The sequence below is a fragment of the Aulonocara stuartgranti genome (assembly GCF_965226115.1).
Source record: "Aulonocara stuartgranti genome assembly, chromosome: 16".
In the NCBI taxonomy this organism is placed as follows: domain Eukaryota; kingdom Metazoa; phylum Chordata; class Actinopteri; order Cichliformes; family Cichlidae; genus Aulonocara; species Aulonocara stuartgranti.
Genome location: NC_138952.1, coordinates 9,860,864 through 9,886,846, shown reverse-complemented (window position 1 = coordinate 9,886,846; position 25,983 = coordinate 9,860,864). Strand labels below are relative to the sequence as shown.

Sequence of the window (25,983 nt, the reverse complement as noted above, 5' to 3'; positions counted from 1 at the left end):
AAATTTCTTTGGACCCAAACCCAAAAACTCTAAACTGTGAGAGTAACAGCATCTTTTTCTGTTCTCTGTTAAAGAATTTTTTGCTTTATGTTGCTCTGCCAGCAGACACAGTTCAGTTATTCATTTTGGTGCCTTTTCACAGTTAATATTTTGATTTATCACGGTAGAAAAAAAATAAGTGAATGAATATCGGTTGATTCCATTTTTTTCAAGTATTAGAAACATAAGTGTTTTTCTTAATTTGAAAAATCAAAATGTGTGCTGGGAAAAAGGCTACATGTTTTCACCGACGTTTAATGTTAAAAAATTCTTTGTTATTATGACGGGCAACACCTCCTGTTATCCTGTACACGTGACCTGTTTTTACTCTGCTGAACTGATCTGAACGATCTGTGTTTGCACAGGTTAAGAGCAAGAAATGGAGCTAAAGCAGGTTTTCTTCAGTTTTATGTCAAATCATAACACTTAAAAGTGTAATATGCAGAATGGTTGGATAATGCAAAAAGGCAGATTTATGTTTCAGTTTGGCTAGAAAGGGTAACATTATGTTGCCAGAGTGGCTTAAACCTGCAAGTCTGATTGCATATTGTTGTCTATGAGAAAATAAACACTTCCCTGATGAGTTTCAGTCTCAGTCACTAGTTTCAGGTATTACTGAATAAAATGTGTCGTTCATTTCTGACATTTTTATCACATTAAACTCAGAAAGGACAAAATTACTATTGTAAGAACAAGAGTAGCGTTGTTTACTAGCCAAATATTTTTGACACTGCTCCCAATCCATTAAGCTCTGCCAAGATGCAGCCTCAGGGTGAAAAATCAGTCAATCAAACAAAAAGCAGTTCATCTAATGTCCACTAGAGGCTCCAGCAGCGCACGTGTCCACATAGACTCCCATATAGACTTAGACACCAACATTAAAATGTCCAACTTTACAGCAGAAATCAACATGTTTACAGATAAACAAAGAACTGGTTTGGTCTCCATGTAATAATTGTAACATTGTTTTGTTTTGTTTTTTCTTTTTTTAAAGTTGGACATTTTAATATGATAGCAATTAATTCACTTTTGGCTTCAAGTGGACTTGAGAGGAACTGTCGTTTTCAGGACTGCCTGGGAGCCCATTGAGCCCAGGAGGAGGTGCTGAAGCCAGTGTTGCATGAAGCTCAGCCCAGCAGAGTAAAAATGGCTTCTGTCTGTGTGTTTGCACCACTAACCCTTTGGTCCGGATGTTGCCCACCTTTCGTTTCCCTCGCAGCCTCCCGACGTCACTCCCGTTCAACCAGCGCTCTCTCCACAGCCGACCCCCACGGCCAGTCAGGTGACCTGCATGATCAGATTCCCCAACTAGCCAAGCCGCTTTCAGTTTCCTCCCATTTTTTAAAATATTACACACAAATCATGCCGGCCAGCATGCTTCTGTGGATGTGTACAGTGACGTGACTACAGGCAACATTTATAGTTGGTTTTATGTTCCCTGCTCAGTATTTTATTCAGTACTTTTGTAATTAAGCATGTAAAGGGAAAATTTTATTTTATTTATTTTATGTTCTTGATACAGTGTTCACTCTTTTGCATTCCCGGTGCCTTATTTTTCTTATATTTTTTCTGGTTAGCTGTGATTTATTTATTTATTTATTTATTTTGTTTAATTCAGTGGCCTCTAGTGTGTTTATAGCTGCGGTTACATTTTTTTGTGCTAATGTGAAATTTGTTTCGTGGCATTAAATATCTTTCTTTTAAATATATTTTTTGTTTGTTTTTCCATGGTTTTTGTTGTTGTTGTTGTTTTTTTAACATACACGTTTGTTTTTTCCTATTTGGTGAATTGCTGGTTTCTTAAATCCTTCTTCTTCCAAGGGATAAGTATACAGCCGCTGTGATGCATGTCTGTGCTTAGTGGCCGAGGGCCTGGTCACCTGCTGTTTGGGTTTTTCTTCTATAAGATGTTGCTTTTCTTTTTGCTTTTGGTGGTTGGAGCCTTAAATATATTTTCAGCTGTTAATTCACAGCATTTTTCTTTTTGATTGAAGAGACCAGTAAGTAAGAGAAGCAGGTAAGTAACTGTGCATTTGTGCTTTTATTCACCTTCACTTTACTGTCCTCTGTTCCCGTTTCTGTTTGCAGACCGGTACGGTTTGGTGCATCAAGCAAGAATTTCTGCGTCCGTTAATGCCATGAGGGTCCTAAACACCGGCACAGAGGTGGAGGCAGCAGTCGCTGATGCTCTGGTAAGTTGATGGTTTTTGAGAGAAAAGACGCATAATTTAAAATTTGTGATTAACATTAAAAAATTTTTTATATTAAATTAACACGACTGAATGTTGCATAGCAAACAAAAAGACTTGTCTCTACTGGCAACACTTTTAAGAAGTTTATCAGTGTGGAGATATATTGTGTAAACTTTTATCATCAAGTATGAGATATCTTATCTTTTTGGCTTGTGTTTATGTCTGTCCCATTCTTGTGACCTTGTCACCTACACAACTAGAGAATTAATTGTCCCCCAGTGTTAGAAAATGGATGTAGAAACTATTAGATTTAAAGTCTGTCTGATAAGATAAAATGTTAAAATGAGCAAGTGAGGTCCGGGCAGTTGGTCATCTACCTGCATTAATGGTTGCATGTCCTTATTCAAATCCACACTGCATATTTTCATGTATTAAGTCTTAAATTAGTGCACAATTTTTTTCCAATCAAAGAGATAGATTGGAAAATTGTTTATTACTGCTTTAGCATTCCCATTTTGTGGGCACTTATCAAACCTCTGACCGCGTGTAAGGTTTAATTTTTCTACTGCGAGGATGAAGGTTTGACATACATAAACACCAGTCAGTGGCAGGAGTCGTCTCAATATTACCAGATGAAAAAAAGAATAAATAAATAAATCTACTGTTGTGGGGTAGCTAGCTAGCATAAACTGCTGGTCTCTCTATGTTTTCCCCTTTTGTCCTTATGCCCAATCAGTCAGGCAGATGGCCGCTCCCCTTGTCCTGTTTGTATTAGAGGTTTCTTCCTGTTAAAAGGGAGTTCGTCTTCCCCACCATCAGCAAGTGCTGCTTACAGAAGATTGTCTGTTTTGGGGGATTTTTGTTTTCTCCAACATTGTTCGCGGTTTACCTTACAGTATAACACACCTTGAGATGATTGTTGTTGTGAATTGGCACTAAATAAATAAAATAAAATAAAATTTAATTGGCTATAAATTGTATTTACCAAGAGGGCTCTCATGAGATGGTCCACAATGAGTAAGAGTGAATTTGGAAGGAGGGCCGTATTTTAGTTTTTAAAAAGTACAGTATTGTATTGACTCCATTTTTGATGTAGCTGGTAGTACTGCATGTTGATTGGTTAGTTAGCACACATGTTCATATAAGCACCTGTTTGCATCCCCTCCAACAGACATTTGAAGTGAAATTAAATCTTTGATGGTTCTTTGTTAAACATTAAATTAAACCCTTCTCTCACCCCAACCGGTTGTGGCAAATGGCCGTCCTTCCTTGAGCCTGGGAGTTTTTTCTTCCCACTGTTGCCAAAGTGCTTGCTCATATGGGGTCATATGATTGTTGGGTTTTTCTCTGTATGTATTATTGTAGGGTCTACCTTACAATATAAAGCTCATTGAGGCGACTCTTGTTGTGATTTGGTGCTGTATAATTATCCAGGTACTTGTACTCCATGAAGCCTTACGTGTCACTTGTGCAATCTTAATTAGTAAGTGTTAAGGATGGATGCTCAGGCCACTGTGAAGACTTCCTTTACTGCTAAAACAGTAGATGTCACCAAACTTAACAATCATTCTGACCTTTTTTCAGGAATACGGAGCTCCATGAAAAAGTTTTACGTTTACTAAGATCAGATATATTTCTAACACGTCTCGTCACATGTGTGTTGCACGCAGAAAAATGGACTGCACTCTTTCTTTGATCCTCCTTTAAACGTTCCCTTTCTCCTCTTTTCCTCTTGGTTGTTTGTTACCATTTCAGCTTTTAGGAGACTCCAGGAATAAGGTAGTTGGTCATTTTGCATTTCTGTCCATGTATCCATGCCATCATACACTAACCAAGTAAAGAAAACAATAATGCAGCTTGCCTCATCATAATCGCTCCTCCACCCCAAAGCCTTCTTATTTCTTTATTTTTCTTTATTTTTTTGTTTCACTTTGAATGTTTGTCCATCGCATCCCTGATGTGAGCATCTGTGGTACCAGAGCAGAGACATGTCTTTGTGGTATAAATGTGTTGAACGTCATTGTTTTGGCACATTGCTCATTTTTTGAGATAAGATTAAATATGCTCTTCTGTTTGACGTGTCCCCCACTGCAAGGCCTTTGCTTACTTGTGGCACTGCTTGACTGGCTTTTTATAGGAAGAATGAAAGAAAATGCTTTAAAATGTATTAGAAGAATTTCATATCATCTACGTACAAATTTGGACTTTTAATTTTCTTAAAGTGTTGAGAAAACCGCATGGCTACCAGATGCAACAGGCAAGCTTTTATCAAGATTGTTACCTCACAGCCGGTCAGTATTTCGGTATCAAATCCTCAGTGTCCGTCTTCCCTTCTCAGAGGAAGACATTGAGACGGAGGTACGAATCCCCGGGGATGTACTCTGATGACGATGCCAACAGTGACGCATCTAGCGCATGCTCGGAGCGCTCGTACGGGTCACGAAATGGAGGAATCCCACATTACTTGCGCCAGACGGAGGATGTGGCTGAGGTCCTGAACCACTGTGCCAGTTCCAACTGGTCTGAGAGGAAGGAGGGCCTGCTGGGCCTGCAGAACCTCCTCAAGAGCCAAAGAATACTGAGGTGGGGGCGTGCTGTCTGTGGGGTATAAAAATACATATGCAAGAAATATGTGCTTTAGTATTTGGGGACTAGTTATTGTTATTATTGTCTTTCTTCCGAGTGGTTCAAAGGTGCACACAAATCACTTTTAGAGGTGATTTCGGATTTGTTGGTTATCTTGAGTAATGCAAATCCCAATGTGTTTGGATACATGCACAACAAAAAGGAGTTATTAAAAAAATCTGTGGTTTCCCTGCGCTTTTCTTCAAGTTACAGGTGAATTTCTTCCTCAGTTGGAACAGTCTGTATGTCTGTCTGTTCTATAACCCTTACTAAACAAATCAACCATCCGATTGGTGGCGAACCAGAACAATAACTGTGTACAACCTGCTAGCCAGAGTGAGATAGACTGTAAGGAAATCTGAAAACAGGTAGTTAGCTGAACCCATGGAAGCACATGGTAGATCACCACAGGTGCATTTAAACTCAAGGATAAACAGGTACACAATGATCATTTGCTTTCCCCAAATGCGCTGGCAATGACCTGATGGATTTTATATTTGGCCTTTTGCTTAAAGCTGAGTCATTGATGATTGATTGGTGATGGCTGATTGGTTGTCTGGTTCTGTTGGTTGGCTGCAGTCGCGTGGAGCTGAAGAGACTTTGTGAGATCTTCACACGGATGTTTGCAGATCCTCACAGCAAGGTAATGAATCAGAACTTTACCAACTAAATCAATCCATTTGGATGAACACTGACATCAATATGAATGCATGGTACATTACATGTGTATGCTGTGACTTTTTGGTACTAATGAGGCGTCCCTTGTTGCATGTTCTGCCTTGCTGTGGACTTAACAACAGAGAGTAAGTTTGTTTTTGAATTCATATTCTGCAAATAAATATGAGATTTTAAAAAAACTGCAAGTTTTTTTTTTCCTCCTTAACAAATGTTTTGCATTTTAAATGTATGATCTGTGTGCATATTTGCAGGTCTTCAGCATGTTCCTTGAAACTCTCGTGGACTTCGTCACAGTACACAGGGAGGACCTGCAGGACTGGCTCTTTGTCCTGCTCACCCAGCTGCTGAAGAAGATGGGCGCAGACCTGCTTGGCTCAGTCCAGGCCAAAGTCCAGAAAGCCCTGGATGTCACAAGGTCTGAAAGTCACACCAGTCATGGCTGCTTCCTATTGCATTGCTGGTCGATAAGGAGTAGGCATGCAGGATCAAATGTTATATAATTCAGTCAGATGGAATCACATTATATACAGATCATTATTTTTCAATAAAAGCAACGAGATAGACGGATCCATAAAAACAGACCGTTAGCTTCTCAGTCGGAAGCTGCTGCAGTTTTGAAGAAAGTCTGTGTTTAAAATGAAAACTATTTTACTGGGTAAACTGTTTTCTCATATTTCTGATCCACAGTCAGTGTGTTACCTGCAGCAGGTGGTAGTAGACACCCCCCCCCCCCCCCCCCCCCCCCCCAAGTACACACATAATCTAAAGCCATGTGCTGCTGTGGACACAAATGGAACATTGTCACTGCTTTACCTGCCATCAGACAGGAAGTGAAGCCTCTCTCCACCAGGCTATTTCCACAAAAACTCACTTTGGTGTTTTAAAGGATCAATTCAGGTCTGAGTTAACATCTTGAAATGCAAAAGTCACAAAAAAGTAGTCGAGCAAGCCGTGCTTGCAGGGTAAAAGTTCTTGCTTTCATTCTCTGTTAGCGTATTCTTTTCACAAATGAACAAACCTTTTGGGTTTTACATGCACAGCTGTGGCTTTAATATAAATGTGGACATTTAAAACTTTGATTTATTGTTTGCAGTTTGACCCCCGTTGCTGCACGGCAATTTTGAGAGCAAATTTAAAGCAAAGGCCACATCAAATTATACTGATATAAACACTGCTGTCCAATCATTTGCAAATATATTGATATTTAGAACAAGCATTACACCCCGTCACCTGGACTTCTTCTACAGAGTGATACTAAAATTTCCATTTATCTCATTCTGGGCTAACGGTCCTTGAGTGGTGCAGTGATGGTAGTCTGCAGGAGCTACGCTGAGCTCTGCAGACCTTCATCTACATTTTGCAGCTGTGTGCTGTTTCTTTTTTGACACTGACTGAGGCCTAACTGAAACAGAGTGATTTACATGATCTTAAAAAATAAAAAAATACCACAGATGCTTGTTGGAGGTACTTGCTACTCTTTGAGATGCAGTAGTTGTCATAAAGCTGCGGTATTTCTATCTGCACCTTTGAAAAGAAACCCTTCAACAGATGTGAGTGTGACTTCATACAGAGTTGTACTTGTCTCCAGTTTTGGGATCTAACATTACTGCAGTAACATGGACGCTTCACGTAAAATGAAACTCGAAACCTATTTCAGCTTTTCCTTAGACCCGCTTAAAAGCCACATGAAGGAAAGAATTGAATTCTGTTCTCGTTCTCTGTGTTAGGGAGTCCTTCCCATTTGACCAGCAGTTCAACATTCTGATGAGGTTTATTGTGGATCAGACTCAGACTCCAAACCTCAAGGTAAAGTAGAAGTAAAGTTGATTTTTGGTCGGCAGATATAATTTCAGCAAGACTAAAGGTTTCTTGTCTCTTCAGGTGAAAGTGGCCATTTTAAAGTACATCGAGTCCCTGGCACGGCAGATGGATCCCACAGACTTTGTCAACTCCAGCGAGACTCGGCTCGCGGTGTCTCGCATCATCACCTGGACCACTGAACCAAAAAGTTCAGATGTGCGGAAGGTAGGCCAAAATATGTCCTAAGGCTCTCACACTTAGTATTCTAGTTATTATTTCCTTCTAGTATTATCAAAGAGTACAGTGTGGCCCCATTTCATCTTCAGTTGATATCTCTACAACACAATACAAAGATGTCTTACTTAATCTCTGCACTTTCTTTACATTCTATTGATATTTTTAGAACGTTTTATTTATTTATTTATTGTACCGAAAGCACCTTTAAAGAGGCACGGTGGACCTAAAACGGCTTGAACCAAGAAACAGTATAAAATACAGAAGGATCGTATTGAAGGATGTGTTTGAATCATGTAAAGCTGTCTGTGAAGTGTCCAAAAACAAAAATGTGGGGTTGGAATTTACAGAAAATTGCTGACTGCAGAACTGTTATATTGTATTCCTCTGCTCCTTTATTTCATTTGGGTTCCTTGGCCTGTTGTGTTTGTCCAGCAGCAGTTGTAAACTTTGATAATAGGCACTCTCCCTGTGGATGGCCTTGGGTCAATGGCCCATTATCTTTCCCTTGTCTGATGCGCGTCATATGTTCTCCCTCTGTGTTCCTCACTGTTTGTTTTTCCACTGCCGCTCTTCCAAATGAAATCCTCACCCAGCCCAAATCTTTAGATATGCTGTAAATAGACCAACAAGAATACAATAGGTGCATCTATTATCAGGGGACACTGATCCACATGCACAGATCTTCTCAAATATTGCTTCTGTGATGATGGTTGGGGTCCTGTGCCATTCTGTAATGCCCCTTCTGCCTTGCCACTGTTGCCCCAGACCCTTCATAACTGGGTGAGCGAGGAGCTAGCAGGCAGGTCCAGCACTGCAGCCTTACTGCAGTCAACTGAGGGCAACCAGGAAGAAAGGTGTAAGCAGGTAGAGCCCTCTTCAGCAGCCAATTACATCACAACAAGCACGCAATGCCCCGCCTGCCCGGTACCTAACCAGCCACCAAACCTGCGAAAAAGAAAAAAGCCAACTGCGGCATCCTGTCACTCACCATTTACACTCCAGCTGTTCTGCTGAACAAATAAAGTCAGTGTGTGCCTGGCAAAGTGATCACTCACCAAATAAACTGAGCTTGTTGTGCAACCTGGAAAGACTTTTGTTTAACATTCGTAGTTCTCCAGGAAAGCTTGTGGTTTTGAATGCATTTGGATGGATTTTAATTTTGCAGTGCAACATTAATAGGAATGCTCGTTTTTTTTGTTTTAATAGTTTGTGCCTAACACTGTTTGACTCACCCTAACAACCTGCCGTCCACCTGCATATCTGCATGCTAACATGAAGATTTTAGATATGTGTGTCGGGAATAGTGGCACCAAGAGCTGGATGTCACCCCTTTATCACCCAAGTGTCATACAGGCCGGCTGGATTTACGTTGTAATTTTAGCTGTAAAAATACAAAATAATTCTCATTTAATAACCATTTTAATTTTCTATCTAGCCCTAAGTATTTGAGGAATTATGGTAAAGTGAAGCACATGGTCAAATCTGATTTTTGTGTCTGACAGCAGTACCTTGTAAGTGCTTTGTGCTACTGTGATACACTAAATATCCCCAGTAAAGCTCATAAATCACTCATCCTTTTAGTTCAGCCATTGCACAAATGAAGAGAACTGCCTAAAATCTTTTTTTATGAATCAGCTTAATAGTTAGACCTCAAGTAGAAATGAGCTCATTTGCATTTGCTCATTTTGCAAAATTAAAAAGCAACCCAGTTTTTAAGACATCAAAACTAAACCAATCCTAACCAACAGCCTCTTTTTGTTTTTCCACACCAGTATTAATACACTGTATTACCCTGAAAGAGTCATTTCTGTTAAAGAATTCAGGCTTAAATTAACAGTCGACAAAGAAATACATTTGAGTTAATTATGTAATTATTTTGCTTACATCTCATTTAAGCTCAGGTTAGTCTCCTGTCTTCCCGTGCTCTCTGTTTCACTGTATATATTCACACACAGAGCAGAGCAGCTAAAGCAAAGATAACATTAATTGAGTTGATGATACCTTGTTATCACTTTTATTGCACTAAGCGCAATAAAAGCTATTCATGAACTGTTAATCCCAACAAAGTGAAAGACAGAAGAGAGGGCCAACAGGGTGATTTAAATGTTTGTTTTTTGTGTGTTTTTACTAAGTTAAACAACTGCAAAGAAACGCACAACACTGGTTGGGATAGTTGGTTCCTTCAATGCTATATTAGCCGACCTTCAAGCACAATGTGCAGGCATAGCTTCACTGCTGCCCCAGGTTAGAGTTTTGTGTAGTCCCATCCTAAATGAACAAATTATCAGCAACTAGAAGATGTCTCCCCGGACATTTTGTCCTCACAGTTTATCAGTTTAAAGATTTTTACTGTGGGTTTTGTAGTTCTATAAAATTAGAATCCCTAGTAGTTTATTTTGTATGATGCTATTCCTGGTGAATATTAGGTATAATCTATAGTGAGTTTATAAATGGAAATTATAAAGGTAAAGAAGAGATGGGCAGCTTCGATGCGTTTGGAGCCGCAAATACATCAATCAGCTCATCTGAACTCTTAACACACAAAAAATCATCCGATGTATCAGGATGTTATATTTTATGTTTTAGACCCTATGTTGGTTAAGCTCAAATAAAGTGTGAAAATTCTTTAAAGAGATATTTACAGTAATCAAACTGGGCTGTGCACATACTGGAAGGCAAGTTTTTTTCCTCCTGAAAACAACCTGTTGGATGTTTAATCGATCATCGTTTTGTCATAAATATGCAATCGGGTCATTGAAATCAGAATTATAGCCGATATAAACTGTGATTGGTGCATCCCTAAGTAAAACTGGTGTGTGGTTGTCATTTCTCTATCGCTTCTTACTAGAAACCTGCACAAGAATCAAACATGACATATTTGACAACTTATTCCCAATAATAGACCAAACATTGTTCTGTTAAACATCAACTTCTATTCTCCTGCAGCAGCAGCAGCACACCAGTACTTTCTCCTTTATCTTTGCTCACTTGCATGTTGCAGCACTGATTTTCCTGAAAAGATTCTTCTTCCTTTAGTTTTCTACTGAATGCATCTTTGAATTCTCACCTTTCAAAAAATGTTTTTCTACAGGCTAAAACCTTCATTACTGCACCAAGAAGCCCGTCTTGGAGCCAGAAAGTGAAAGAATGTCTTCCATGGTTTCAGAAGTGCATTGGCAACAACCTGTGTATCAAATTCTGTAAAATATTGTAAAACATTACTGTTATTCTAACTTGATAAGTCATAATGTCCACTGTATGTGCTTGATATTGGAATACACATGTTAAGCATTAACTAGTTCCTCGTTAGTGTGCATATTAGCCTATTGGCTCTAGGGTTAGCCATAAAGCACTCAGTGATGCCTTATTCTACACGAGCATGTTCTGCAGTTTTTAGGGTACAACAATGAGTCTTTGGTCAGTACCCTCATAATTACTGCTTATTGGATAAATAAAGAAGATCTTGTACATAAATTATGACTTTAATATGCTTTACTCATGGCCTCATAAGAACTGAACCTTGAGAACTGAACTGTAAGAACTGAACCTGGACCTTTTTAGTATCATTAACTGCTTTTTAGAATAAGATGCACTGAAGTGTAGGAGAATGTCAGTGTTAGGAACTCACCTGTTTCTTGCTTCCTGGTACAGTTCAGCATTTATAACCCTTTCCCTGCTTCCTGTAAATTCTGTAGAATTCCCTCATTTTTGACCTGTGACTCTTCACTTTGGAATAGCATCATTTAACTGCGATAGTTGGGAGCCGTGGTTGAAGAAGAGCCAGTGGTTAGAGTAGGGAATCTTTTGTAGATTCATATTTATCAAAGTAAATGTGAGTTAACTGTGAGTGAACCTCAGGAATTAGAATGGGTAGCTCGTTCATATTCAGTCAAACATGATTTAGAGTGGAGGTATAGCCTCCTCTGAAGATCATAATTCAGATAGAGCTGCTTCCTTACGTTTGGTCTAAAAGCAGCAACCAGATTGAAAACTCTTCAGTTAATAGTCCAGTATTGGGAGAATATCGTCAGGAAGAATAGGGTGTTAACGAGAGCTTTAAAATGGCTAATTTAAAGACACTAGGTTGCTAATGTGCATTATAATGAGCAGGTAGCTACCTGGCCGAGGTGCTTCTGAAACCATGAAAGCCTGAAGGTATCTGAAGGTTCTCTGCAGTTCTGCTTTCTTTCCTAACACGTTGTGCTCGCTGCCTGCAGGCGGCACAGGTGGTGCTGATTGCTTTGTTTGAGCTCAACACCCCAGAGTTCACCATGCTGCTGGGAGCACTGCCCAAAACTTTCCAGGACGGCGCCACCAAGCTGCTGCACAACCACCTGAAGAACACGAGTAACACCAGCAGCAATGTGGTCAGTAAGATTTCTATGTCACTGAGGGGAAAAATTTTACAGTCACCCAGGTTGCGGTATTCTAAGATGAGTTGAACTGATTGAACTTGAGGTGGACTTCTGTTTCCAATGTTACGTTGTATGTAATTTCATGTCGTTGATATTCAGGGCTCTCCGAGTAACACTATTGGCCGAATGCCGGCTCGTCACACACCCAGCAGGACCAGCCCTCTCACCTCACCGACAAACTGCTCCCATGGAGGACTCTCTCCAAGGTAGGCAGCCGCCTTTGATGACACTGTCCTTAATAACACACTCACTGTGTTGACGCATGGCTGTGTTTTAACTGTTGGGATACTGGTGCTGTCATCACGTGTCACCTGTAGACAAAGTAACGCGCAGCCAGGTGGGTCTGTAGTAGCTCGAGACTGAGTGAGCTGTTCTAGAGATTACAGCCCATAATTCATTCACACATATGTGAAAACAAAGAAGCAATTATTTACAAAGACAAAAGAAATCTTACAAAACTCCTCCTGCCAATTGTCTGATTGCTAAAAGTTTCGCTGCATAGCGACTGATAAATGAGCCTTTCAAGTTGTCATACACGATCATGTTGTAAAAGTAAACCAGAGGAGGGTGATTGCTGCATTAATCTGCTGTTTTTACAGCATAATGCAGCCCAATTACCTAAAATCCAGTTTCATTCTTCCATGCTGAGCAGCTCATTCAGTTCACACACACTGTGCCTGGATTGTCCTTTTATCTGCCAGCAGAAACCCATAAACATTGATAAGTTATTTAAGTTATTGTTACTTCACCTGAACCTGCAGTGCACCTTGTATGGAGAGCATTAGCAGCACAAAAATGCTTTTTCAAGGTTATCTTTCAAGATAAAATCACAGTCACACAATTAACTAATTTACCCAGCTTAACCCATAAATATCACAAACCATACTGAATTGAAATGTGGGCAAAAAAACATTTCTTTTGGGCAGCGTTGCAACACTTTCAGCCCAGCTGCCATGATCAGATTGCTTCCTCAAAGTCCTGTTCTGATCACTTGCATTTGTGTATCTGAGATTTATCTGAAATGGTGAAGAAGTCAGGAGTCAAGGAGTCAGACCTGGCAAGAAGATGCTAGCTAGCAACGACAGGCCATATGGGTGCATCACACAGATACAGATTAATTATTGCTGTGTAGCATTTAATAAAAGTCCTAGAATTGTATTCACTGAAATACAATGAATACATTAAAATGCTACAGAATGCTCCTACAGAACAAACAGGGTGGGTAACAGCTATTTTGTATTTTGGTGCCTCTGGTTGACGTTAGAGGAACTGCACTTGATTTTTCCATCCTGGAAGCTGATACATGTTTCTTTTTATGTAAATAGGGACAAAATGTGCTTTCTTTATGCTTTAATAAAATCCAAATGGATGAATTGTGTTTAAAAAAAATTACCTGCCATTAACTATAAAACAGAGAAGTTTGTTTTTGGCACCTTTATGGTCAGAACAGGACTTTCGGTGAGGTGAACAAGGAAACAACCTTGACATTGAGACTCTCCAACTTAAAATCAGTTAAAAGTTCTATTTACATGGATGAACTCGACATGCTCACTTTTTACGGGATTCTGCTTTCCTCTTTAATTAACACTTTCCCATAATCTTAAAGCTCAGACTAGTTTCTTTTTGTCTTTTCTCTTTCTCTTCCTGCGCACTTGCTGTTTCCTCTCTCTCCTCCCCTCTCTTGTCTCGTCCCGTGCTCTCTCCTCGTGTTGTCGGTTTCCATCCACCTTTCCCTGCTCTCTCACTCCTGTCTGTCCGTCCTTCCCTCCCGGCCGCGCTGTGACAACAGTCGGTTATGGGGTTGGGGTGTCGACGGACTATCAAAGCACCCGCCTGCCCCTCCTCCTCCTCCTCCTACGCCTCACTCCACCTCTGCTGCCCCCACCATAAGGGTCCTGCGCAGAGCGTATTCACCCAGGTAATGAGGCGGGCATGTTGGAGATTGTGGCCTAAGGAATCCACACTCTCATCCTTTTCTTTACCCAGTTCACCAAACCATCTGAGAATGCATGCATTAAACCATCATGTCTAATAAAGTGGAAGCATCCTTTTGAAAATCCATAATTTTTAAGGGTTATGTCAGTCCTGACCTTTCATGCTCTAAAGCAGTCTGCTTTTCTGTCAAGAGCACAGCTTCGTCGCATGCATATGTCTGCAGATTCATGTGGCTGTATTTTGCTTTTGCTGCATATTTTATATAAAAGTGCATGCATGCGTTTCTTTTTATGTCTGTGTGTCTGGCAGCATGATGGAGTACGACACGGAGAACATGAACTCAGATGAGATCTACAGCTCGCTGCGTGGCGTCACTGAAGCCATCCAGAGCTTCTCCTACCGGAGCCAAGAGGATCTGAACGAGCCTATTAGACGGGAGGCAAAGAGGGATGATGCAGTAAGCCACAAGCTTCATATCCAGAACCAGTTCTGAAAAATCTGGAATTTCATTTGACATTAAATGCTTAGAATGAATTCTGATCCTTTTTTAAGACACTGCTGCATTACATTTTTCATTTTTCAAGACATTTTTCAAACAGTTTTTAGGTTCTTAGACCTCAAAAGTGGTTTGGCTTTCTGGTTGTATGTTGACCATGAAATAACTGTGCTTTTAGTATCTCCTGCTGGTTTCTGTAACCCTTTTAAACATTTTAGTCGCCATTATTTCGGGTGGTGTTTAGAGCAGTTGTGACCATGTCTAGATGAGAGGGGGGTGCTCTAAGTTGTCAGCTAATGCTCGATAATTTGTTGCCAAGTTACGTCTATTGACTATATGAGAACATCACATCTAAGGGGCGACCGTGGCTCAGGGGGTTGGGAATCGCATCTGTAACCGGAAGGTCGCCGGTTCGATCCCTGGGCTCTCTGTCCTGGTCATTGTGTCCTTGGGCAAGACACTTTACCCTACTTGCCTACTGGTGTTGGCCAGAGGGGCCGATGGCGCGATATGGCAGCCTCGCTTCTGTCAGTCTGCCCCAGGGCAGCTGTGGCTACAACCGTAGCTTGCCTCCACCAGTGTGTGAATGCGAGAGTGAATGAATAGTGGTATTGTAAAGCGCTTTGGGTGCCTTGAAAAGCGCTATATAAATCCAATCCATTATTATTATTATTATTACTAATCAGTGCTGACTCAGCCTCTGTAGCCACTGCAGGCAGACTGTGTATGTAATGCACTGATTTGTCTTCGGATACTCTCTTTCTTTTTGTGAGGCATGTGTCATTTTTTGCTTATTGTTTGGTTTGCTTTCGTATTTTTATGGTTATTTGAAGCTAAAATGGCTCCAGATCTTCTTTATACCACTGCCTAATCCCTCTCCCATCTCGCAGGCAGGGAGAGAAGGAGTAGCTTCCTCTCCTGGGTCTGATGCCCGGCTCGGCTTAGACGTGGTGGAAGGCGGTCGCACTGCCTTGGACAACAAAACTTCGCTGCTCAACACGCCATCGCCGCGCTCCTTCTCTGGGCCGCGGACTCGAGAATTTGCCCCATACGGCTACGGAGAAACCATTTGCACGTACGACAAGAGCGCCCTGAAGGAGGCTGTGTTCGACGATGATGTGGAACAGTTCAGAGACTGTGAGTTTATGCCGATTTTATGTTTTTATGTTTACAGCTCTGAGCAAAGTACCTATGTACCCCAGTCACACGTGCATTAGCTGTTAGAATTTGTTATGTGGCTCAACAAACAACCAACATGCCTCTGAAAATGGTCAGGTACAAGGACTGGACTGAAAAAGTTAAAAAGTAGCCAGTGTAGTAAGAAACACTTCCAGAAAGACCTCCAGAAAGCCTGGATAATGTTACTAAAGAGCACTTTAAAAATTACTTGCTTGAAAGCAACATTTAAAAAAATGAAGGGTGACTGAAGACTATTGCACAGTACTGTATCTGCTTGTGGCATCGTGACAAGATCTAGTAATGTCAGCCAGCTGCGTTTTTCTTCTGGTTGGCGATGTAGTTCGATACAAAGAAAACATCTCAGGCAGTCTTTTTATGTGGTCCAAGCTCCATGAGATGAGCACCATTTAGTTTCTTTATACTGAAGAGAAGGCAGACTTATCCACAACTGATATATCCAAAACTGGAGTACCCATACCAAAACACTCCAGGTCACACATGGGCAAAACAAAGCCCGAGGGCCGCACCCCTGCACACCGAGTCAATCCGGCCCTCAACATCCTCAAGCAAAACAGGTTCCAAAACACGAATAAGAAGAAGCTTAAGGCTGGAACTGACCTACAGAGGAAAATGTAGACCGCTTTAAATGTTCATAGAGTCTTCATATTATTAACTTTTTACTTTTTCCCGAGAAATGTATCGGTTCAATTATTCAGTTTGTGGTCCTTTGCGTATTTAACCTTAGCAAAAATAATGTCACCCACTCCCCATCTATACAATAAGTCAGTTTGATATTGGAGCGAACTGTCACTTTAATTCTCTGATTATTATACATTGTCTGCAGTGTGACATTTAAACTGAAATCTATATTGAATAAGCCTCATGCTTATTCTGGTAGTAGAAAAACATGAAACGAGTTAAATAGCGACATCCACAGAATGAGTATAAAGAAAAAAACAGCTCTTACTGTCATATTGCATGTGAGCCTTTCTTGTCATTCAGCCAAACGTCAGGTCGTGCATTGTGAGCACGTGATGTCGTTGTGAAAACACAAAGGAGCAACAATGTTGAGGCAACAAATGACAGAATTTCCTCCATTTCACTCGGTTAGTTGTCAAACGTCATCCTGAACCAGCCGGTTCGTGTTTACAGCAGACAGAAGAAACCAGTGAGCGTCCAGCCCCTCTGCCGCAGCCGCTCTGTGCTTCACTTGTTGTTGTTGTTGTTGGTGTCATCACATCCTTTTCTCTGCCACTCTCCCCTCCCCTCCCCCACCCACCTCCACCTTCATCCCTCCTCCTCCTCCTCCTCCTCCTCTCCAGGCCGACGTCAGGAAAGCGGTGAAAACAAGATGGCACTCTCCAAGGTCTTTGCTCCTGGTAAACATGCCCACCCTGCACCTCCACTCCACTCACCCTCCACCTGTGTTTGCATTCTTCGCTCAGCTCCCCTCATCGTCTCTCCATCTTTTAACTCCGCCTCTGTGTTAACAAAGTCCAAGCGGTTCTGCTTACAGCTGTAATATTTGAATGTTTCTAATGTTTTCACTGCATCTAATTTGACTGTAGAGATCTATCGTATGAAAAAGTTACCTTTTATATTTTTAATATTAACTGCTCAAACTGTAGATATCTGCATCCTCCGAGGACACACATTTTGAATAACATGAGGCTGCTGACGGGAACGGAAGTTTTCTGTGGGTGATCTACTAACAACGCGTGAATTTGATTTATGAATGGAAATTCAGCCAGTTCATTCCAGTAATGGCCAGCACAGTCTACGAAAGGCAAAAAAAAAATGGTGGATTAAAATTGACCAGATCTGATAAGTGAGGGGAAAACAGTGAACAGAAACGTTCTGATCTAAAGACTTCAGTTAGAAATAGACAGGAACTGTGTGGGATCTTGGAGATCAGGGTGGCCTTTTTTTTTTTTTTTTTGTAATGAATACATTTGACAGCTGAGGTGGAGCACAGGATTGATGAGCTGTTTTCAAAAGTCCACCTTACAGGACTTACTGTTAATAATGTTAATAAAGCTACGTTCACACTGCAGGCAAAAGCTCATAAAATCCGATTTATTTTTTTTTTGACCCTGTGCGACCCATATCCGATCATGCTATGACAGTGTGAACGGCACAAATCCGATATTTTCAAATCCGATCTGGGTCACTTTCGTATGTGGTACTGAATCCGATACATATCCAATGTTTTAGAAAGCGACTGCTGTTTGAACGGTCATGTCACATTAAATCCGTCTTTTACGTCACTGACACAAGACAGACGCTAATTATCGGCGCCGGAGAAGCACCCGAGAAGACTTCGCGAACGCTTCCTGGCCATCCAGCGTAGATGTCAGTGAAACTGTTGGGAAGACAACGTGAACATTTTATTTGTACTATATAATCTGCAGATTCTGACAGAAATCTGCAACTATCCTTTGAAGCACCGCTCCTCTCTAAAACAGCAATAAGGATAATTTTTAGGTTATTTACATTATTATGTAAATATGTAATAACTTAAAGCAAAAATTGGGAAACGTAAAGTCCGAAGTCTTTATATTAAGGGCCATCAGTCAAACAATATTGTTTGCTCTGGGTCTAAACAGAGCGCGTTGTGTGTGACATCTTCTTTTGCGCATGCGGGCCGCTTTGAGCGTTCACACTAGAGCGCGTTTGCTGTCGCATTTTATTTGTAGTGTGAACAAGCAGACAAAAAAAATCGGACTTGATCAAAAAATCGGAATTGAGCATTAAGACCTGCAGTGTGAACGTAGCCTTAGTCACATCCTGAGTGATCCAGAGAAGTTCATGAAGACTGACACATGCATGAAAATGCCCGTTGTTCTCAGTTTCTTGCATGCCACCTGAGGCTGCAGATATTTATTAAAGTCAAAGGAAAGAATCTGACTCACAGCTACCCATGCAACATAAACTGTCACGGTGAATGGAGTGAGCTGTGAGGAGAAAATAAACGAGGATCCACGTGCAGGCACTCGCTGAGATGCAAAGGTGGTTTATTGTAGAACAGAGGTGGAAATGGCAAAACGGAACAAAACTAATCTCTACTGAGACAAACTAAACTATTGAACAGCAAACATGAACACGAACATGAAGGAGAGTCAGCAGAGGCATATGGAGGTTGATAGCAGGGAGAACACACAGATGAAACACGGTAGATTCACAGACAGTCCAGCAACTAGTACACGAGTAGACACGACTTAATACACACAGAAGAACACAGGGAGATTACAAATAGGTGGGGAACACAGCTGGAAGTAATTGACAAGACGAGACATGGGAAGCAAAACTGAATACACTGACATCAGACATAAACCTTCAAAGTAAAACAGGAAACAAGAGACAATTCACAAGACACAGACTAGACACTGAACTAAAAGGGAAACATGGAAAACTCAGGCCCAATACGGGCACAGAACCAAAACCTAGGAACAAACAAAGACATCAAGAAATCAAAGATTAACAATGCAAAACAGAAAACACTGGGTCACCAACCCAGGACCGTGACATAAAAAACTTTTAGAAAAACTCGAATTACATTTAGTGCTGACTACTAAACATATTAGCTGTTTCAAGACAGACATTTCTATATGTTATGTAAGAGATCCATAACAACAGCAGCATCACTCTGGAAGTAGAAAGGTAGAGTCTGTTTTGCCCATTTTATGAAAAAAATAATGTTCATTAAAAAAAGTTTAAAATAAGGTTTTATCACATTCCCTCAGTGCAAAAGCCAAAAGTCTTTGGTAGGCAACAGGAGGAGAAACTCGTTTAGAGAGACTTTCATGCTCTAGTTCAGTGACTTTTCTGTGAGTTTCTTTGTTGCCTGTAATATACTGATGGTTTTTATGCATCACCGCGCTCATAGCTTTGCGCAATTCACCTGTACCAATCACGTGTCCATCTTGACTCTCAGCAGCAATGGTCACAGCCACATCAGGCACAAATCAAGTTTCTACGTTCAGTTTAAGTACCCTCCTCCCAAAATGTGGTCCCTGGAAAGGGAAATACATGTGCAAAAATACCTGCACCTCATCACACCTCCCTAGTAAAGTCCAACAACCGCCAAAGGAGGAATTGCAGATCCAAAATCTGGATGTGTGATTTAAAAAAAAAAAAAGAAATTAGGTGTCTTTTAAAAACAAAAAAAAGGTTGATGGATGATTATTAGCCCATGGCAGTTCAATTAAATTCTTAACTCTTTCTTCCTGTCCCCTCTCGGTAAGCAGTCGGGCAGGATCACTCAGACCTGGTGGCCGATCTTTTGAAGGAACTGTCCAATCACAACGAGCGCTCAGAGGAGCGTAAAGGCGCCCTGGTGGAGCTGCTGAAGATCACACGGGAAGACAGCATGGCTGTGTGGGACGAACATTTCAAAACCATCCTCCTCCTCCTGCTGGAGACCCTGGGTGATAAAGATGTACGTAACCTGATAGTTTGTGTACATGTAAATCCCTTTTTTTGTCTCCTTTATTTGTGTTTTCATTGTCTTGATTCAGCGTAATCTGAAGAAACTGAAGGTAGTTTTGTGTGGATGATATTCTTTATGTTCCCATTTCCTGCAGCACACCATTCGAGCTCTGGCTCTGCGAGTGCTGAAGGAAATTCTGAGGAATCAGCCTGCCCGCTTTAAAAACTATGCCGAGCTGACCATCATGAAGACACTGGAGGCGCACAAAGACTCTCACAAGGAGGTACGCAGCTCCCACCACTCAGCTAAAGGCACCGAGCATGATTTTTGTTTCATAAAGTCGTCATCGATATCTGTTAATGTGGCCGTGCCGTGTTGAAAGTGATGCGGTTCTCATGTCTTTAATGACTGAGTAGCGTGTTCACTTAAACATGAAGTTAGTTTATATATGCAAAGGAGCACATGTGAGAAAGACGAATGCCAATCATGATACATAAACAAAAAGCCTGCAGTCAATGAGATTAATGATTATTGGTTTCTAATAATTTCTAATCCCTGTTGTAGCTCACAATAACCTCATAATTAATACTTTACAGAGTGGTTATCAATATGAGCACTAAAAAAAGTGAAGACAGTAAGTCCAACCTTCGACCCTTCACTCCAGCAGTTATTCAGGTTTACTTCTAGAGAAATTTCCCATTCATGTCGGTCAGGTGTGCAGCAGGGGTACAGAGTGTGTGTAAACACAGATCACGTGTTGATAGCAAATTGAACATAAAATACACAAAAATGCACTCAACCAACCTGAGATGAAACATGCAGATAACCAAAAAAAAACATATCGATCACAGAAATTTAGCATGAGGAATTTTTTTTTAAATGTTTTTCAGCATGAATGAATAATATCCTGCTGAAGAAGTGTAAAGTATGCTGAAGTAAAGCACTCTTTAAAGGGGTTCATAAATCCCAGAGGTTTTTATTCTTTATCTTTAAACTTTTTTTTTTGCTTTTTCTGTATTCAGTTTTTCAGTAATTGCGTTAATCTAAACGTGTGTCATTTTGCAGCCAACAAATTTTCACAAAATCTGTGAAACATGCAAAATTCAGTACAGTCCCGCACTGTACTTACCACACACCAGAAGACCATAAAAAGATGTTTTTAATCATAGACGAGTCATTTAAAAAAAGCTTTATAAAAGCCTAAAATACAGGCATAAAGGTGAGGATATATTGTGTTTAAAGCAAGAGCCATGATAGGTTCAAGTATAAAATCAGGACTGAAAGTGCAACAGTAAGAATACATTAGAATAAGTTTAAAATGTAAGCGTTTTCTGGGGAAGTTCTCAGATCGAAATCAGCCTGTAAACGTGTTTTTCCCATCATGCTCCTGGTGGAAATTTACAAGAAGATAAAGTGTTGAGTGGTGGAGGAGCAGCTGCCTCGTTTCTCTGTTTGTTCTAGAAAAGTAAGTCAAAAGAAAAAAAGGGAGACACTGACTGACAGAACGGAGCTCCTGTTGGTTGTTGGAAACATTTATGGGATTGAAGTTCTCTACTTGAGCACAAAATGCTAAACTGGACAGTGAAATTGTCTGAATTTGGGGGGGAAAAGAGACTTTGGCTTTGTCTGACTTAGTCTCATGCCTGTGATACAGAAATCCTGCTGTTGCCTCAATAACACACCAGCTGATTGGATTTACGATGTGTGATATAAAATTGTTAGCAGCCTAATCTGTTAAAAATAAAAAACATGTTTTTAGGTTGTGCGTGCAGCCGAGGAGGCGGCGGCGACGCTGGCCGGCTCCATTCACCCGGAGCAGTGCATCAAGGTGCTGTGCCCCATAGTGCAGACGGCCGACTACCCCATCAACCTGGCAGCCATCAAGATGCAAACCAAAGTAATTGAACGCATCGCCAAGGAATCACTGCTGCAGCTGCTGCCCGACATCATCCCCGGACTCCTGCAGGTCTGAGCCCAAAACAGAAGTGCAGATTTGAATGGAATGTGATTGTTTTAGTTTTGCAGGCTGAAAACTGATCAAACCTCCAAAACTGTGAAATAAAAACTCACATTTCAGAAACTTGAATAAACCGAGTTTTTATTTTTAAATGTGTTGCTGGTGTACTCAGCTTGAATAACACAGACAGAGCAGAAACATCCGTGTCAGTGCCACAGAGGCTTATTTGGACAATGTTCATATTTGGACAGTGGGAATTATTTGCCTTATTTGTCCCTGGAAATGTTTGCGTGTACTCTGCACTCTTGGCGACCCCTCCCACGTTCCTGCTGACCTCGTGTGGGTGTGTGTGCGTGTATGTGTGCGTGTACGCGCCTTTGATACCTGATGCTCCCCGGTCTCTCCGCAGGGCTATGACAACACAGAGAGCAGCGTTCGCAAGGCCAGTGTGTTCTGTCTGGTGGCTATCTACTCTGTGATTGGTGAGGAGCTCAAACCCCACCTGGCACAGCTTACGGGAAGCAAGGTACTGACCGTCGCCAGCAAGTCTTTCCATTTGCATGTCCTCACAACGAAAGCACTTGAACAGACGCTGCGCCTTATCATCTTCCCATGTTGTTATTTCTCAGCTGGCTCTCAAATTATAAAGCACAGGGTCATATTTGCCCTTCTAGAGTGTCCTTGAGTTATGTAATGGTTAAGGTCTGAGGGTCAGGTTCACCTGACTGCAACCCCCCCACCTCCACCACTCCCCTTTACTAACCACCACCTGGTCAGCTGGTTATTTAAACGGAGTCACCGCTGCAGTCTTCAGCTGCACTCTAAGATATCATCTTAGTGCTAAAATCACTTTGAGTGGATGCAGTTAATCATTAATAACAATCCTTCCTCTTATCAGCAGCTACATTTTAGGGAATATTTTAAAAAAGTGCCTGTGTCAATATTTTGTGTATGATTACTTTTGAGTTCTTTATCCTGTTTAAAGCAAATTGTCCCTGTGATGAGATTCTCCTGAGAAACAGTTTGTGGTTCTCCTACTACAGCATATTTTTGTATTTCCCTCTATAGTTAACTGATTGTTACATATATCAGTAAAGATGTGGACTGACAGCCATTAGAATAACTTTTGGGGGGATTTTTGTTTTTGTTTGTTTTCCCCCGAAGGGTATCCCCAGGAAGCCGGTCACCAGCACAAACAGTCCAGTCCAGGCCAGTTCAGTCCAGTTTAGGGACTTCAACTAGCTGCAGCTAGCAGCTCCAGCCACCTGTGTCGCTATCCACCTGTCAGTCAGGGGGGCCACGGCCCTAATTTTAAGTCTCGCTACCATACAATGGAGTGAGTTATAATTGCATTGACCACCTGTAGAGTTGTTTTGAAGTGGTAAACTACATAAAGACATTCTTGAGGCAGGCTGTAAACTTGTTTATTTCTGCTGGAGCGTGCAGGTGTTTGTGCTTTTCATGTTTCAGCCTCACTCTACCTCTGCTCGGTTTAATTGCATGACGAGATGTCATGAGTGCTTTCATCATTTTAAACGAACCAGCCAAATATTGTGTACTTTTTGCTTCCTATCGCCCTATCTGACTCATGAAGAAGTTTATTCCTCTTTAAGACAGTCCTGTGCTGATATAAAGAGTAATTTCTCAATTCTTTCCTTTTGCAGATGAAGTTACTGAACCTGTACATCAAGCGTGCTCAGACGACAAACAGCAATAGCAGCAGTTCCTCAGATGTCTCCTCTCACAGTTAATGGAGGTGGTTTCATCCATTCCAAGACTCCAGATCAGACTTGTCTGTCTCTGAGCATCACCCTCCTCATCACGGCTCTGCAGCTCATCCTCTCGACCCATTTTGTTCCTTCGTGTCATCTGCCTCCGCTCTAGAAATATCTGAACGGGACTGCTGTCCTGGTTTCAAGTTGGTGGGGAAGGATTGGACACATTTGGATTTTTGGATTTAGGATATGGCGCTTTCTCCTCCTCCTGTGGGTCCCACCATCTCCACATCAGCTCCAATCTGTTTCTCCTTCATCCCTTCTGCTTTTAGATTTGTTTCTATAAGTGGAAAATATTCACATCAAAGAAATGTTTCAGATCATCTTCAGTTTGGGATGAAATGTCATTTGGCTGGCCCAGTGATGGCAACAAGCCCATAAAGTGTGCAGTGAATTCTGTTTTAAGGGCATGAAGACCAAATATTGCAAGGCGGAAAAAAAATTAGATATGGACAGAAAGACAAAACGAGGAAGTCCTATGTGAGCATTTTAGTTCAAGGCTCATATTTGATTGTAATTTCTTTTTTTTTAATGCGCTCGTTTCTCTTTAGGAGTGGCTTAAAACCCAAACTGTCACGATTACAAAACAGATCTCATGTCTAAACAGAACTGACAATCCTTCACATTTCGTGCAGATCTTTTAACAGAGAACACAAACCACCGTCGCTACATGGAGTGGAAGCTAAGCCTGTTAAAAGCCGTGACGTTTGTGTCGTTTTTAACTTCCTGCTTCCATTTGTGTCTGAGCGCTTACTCTGTCTTACAGGAAGTCCTTTGTAAATACAGCAGATGAGGAGTTGGGGGAGAACAGGCCTTACATTTGTGGACTGCAGAGAGTGAACGGGATGTACGGCGCCGTCACTCTCGGCTCTTTAAAAAAAAAAGAAAGAAAAACAAACAAAAAAATGTGAATCTGCAGCAGAAGCCTCCACAGCACTCTCAGACATGTGACCGTGCAAACACAGTATTACTCGTTTCCTCTTTCACAGCTTCTGCAATAACCACATAGAAATCAAAGGTGTTTTGTACATACACTTTCTGACCGCTGCTTCACGGAAAAGCAGACTTTTTCTTTTTTTTGGCTTGCATGAACCTGCGGCACGCGTCAACTCAGTGCTGCGCGGAGAGCCCGGAGCTTCTTCGGCTGTTAAAGTGCACTTTTAACATCATGAGATCACTCGACTCTGAGGAGGCGCTCGTACGGAAAAGGTACACACTCTGTGTTTTAATTTATTCTGCTGTAAAGTTTTAAGTGGTGGATTCCTGCTGTGAAGCACTTCATCGATTCCCTGATTGGGAAGAAGTTTCTCAGTCTGATCAGCTTTTAATTATTGGACCTGATTTGGTTTTCATGGTCAGTTGATCTGCTGTAGTTTTTTCTTTATAATACTCTGAATAATGAATAATAATGCTGATTCCTGATTTGTTGAAATCCGCTGAGAATGGTCCAACTCTGCTTCTTTAAGGAAATGAATGTACAGAAACAACACAGTGAATTTGCTGGTACTCAAAAGGATTTAACTTTTTCTTTCTCATCGTCCTTCAGCACGCTCATTTAATCCGCTGAGTTTTTACCAGAAAAGCAAACCTGCAAACTGGTGAAAACCCACCAATCTTCTCGCATCTGTCGTCTCGTCGCTGGATCTAAAACAGACGTGACGGCGTTCCTTACAGACTGTTCACTATGCATGTTCAGCAGTCTTTCTTTGGCTTCACGCGCTCTGTAATATTCACACCTGTATTTATATATTTTATTTGATCTTATTGTATTTAGTTCTGTCATGATGAACTGTACAGAAGGTTTTTTGTTTAGTTTTTTTATGTTAACATCAATGTGTGATCAGTTTGCAGCGATGTAAAAAACTGTTTGCTGTAGAAATAAAAAGACCGAGAACTGATCTCAGCTCTTTCTGGCCTTTCACTCCACATTTCACAATTCCCCCCTCTTACTTCATCGTGTGTAACGTTCAGAGATTGGATCAAAGCTCGGATGGCGTCGTCTTTGTTTCCCTCGCAGGTTGGACCTGCATCCGAGCGCTGAGGTGTGCTTAGCGGCTCTGGATAAACATTAACCCGGGCAGACTTTGAGATGACCTGCTCTTAATCTGTCACTCCCTTGAGGAGCTATGAGGGGTGAGCTGCAGGGGTTTCTACTCAACCTGCTGAAACTAAACCTGCAATAAAGATTAATGTGCCTTTTTCAAATTTAAATATCATCATTTAATT

At 41.2% G+C, this 25,983-nt stretch overlaps 1 protein-coding gene across 1 annotated transcript in view; it reads left to right on the top strand.

Moving 5' to 3' along the window:
• clasp1a (cytoplasmic linker associated protein 1a) overlaps positions 1–25,655 on the top strand; it is a 93,531-nt gene extending 67,876 nt beyond the window's left edge. Inside the window, exons 24-39 of the mRNA XM_082508368.1 lie at positions 2,128–2,231; positions 3,987–4,010; positions 4,570–4,814; positions 5,436–5,499; positions 5,786–5,949; positions 7,262–7,340; positions 7,416–7,559; positions 11,789–11,938; positions 12,086–12,192; positions 14,231–14,378; positions 15,308–15,554; positions 19,844–20,034; positions 20,180–20,308; positions 21,785–21,991; positions 22,392–22,508; positions 23,647–25,655. Coding sequence (XP_082364494.1) covers positions 2,128–2,231; positions 3,987–4,010; positions 4,570–4,814; positions 5,436–5,499; positions 5,786–5,949; positions 7,262–7,340; positions 7,416–7,559; positions 11,789–11,938; positions 12,086–12,192; positions 14,231–14,378; positions 15,308–15,554; positions 19,844–20,034; positions 20,180–20,308; positions 21,785–21,991; positions 22,392–22,508; positions 23,647–23,733 — 2,207 coding nt within the window. The 3' untranslated portion in view covers positions 23,734–25,655. The remainder of the gene's footprint in view (positions 1–2,127; positions 2,232–3,986; positions 4,011–4,569; positions 4,815–5,435; positions 5,500–5,785; positions 5,950–7,261; positions 7,341–7,415; positions 7,560–11,788; positions 11,939–12,085; positions 12,193–14,230; positions 14,379–15,307; positions 15,555–19,843; positions 20,035–20,179; positions 20,309–21,784; positions 21,992–22,391; positions 22,509–23,646) is intronic.
• The last annotated feature ends 328 nt before the right edge of the window (positions 25,656–25,983 follow it).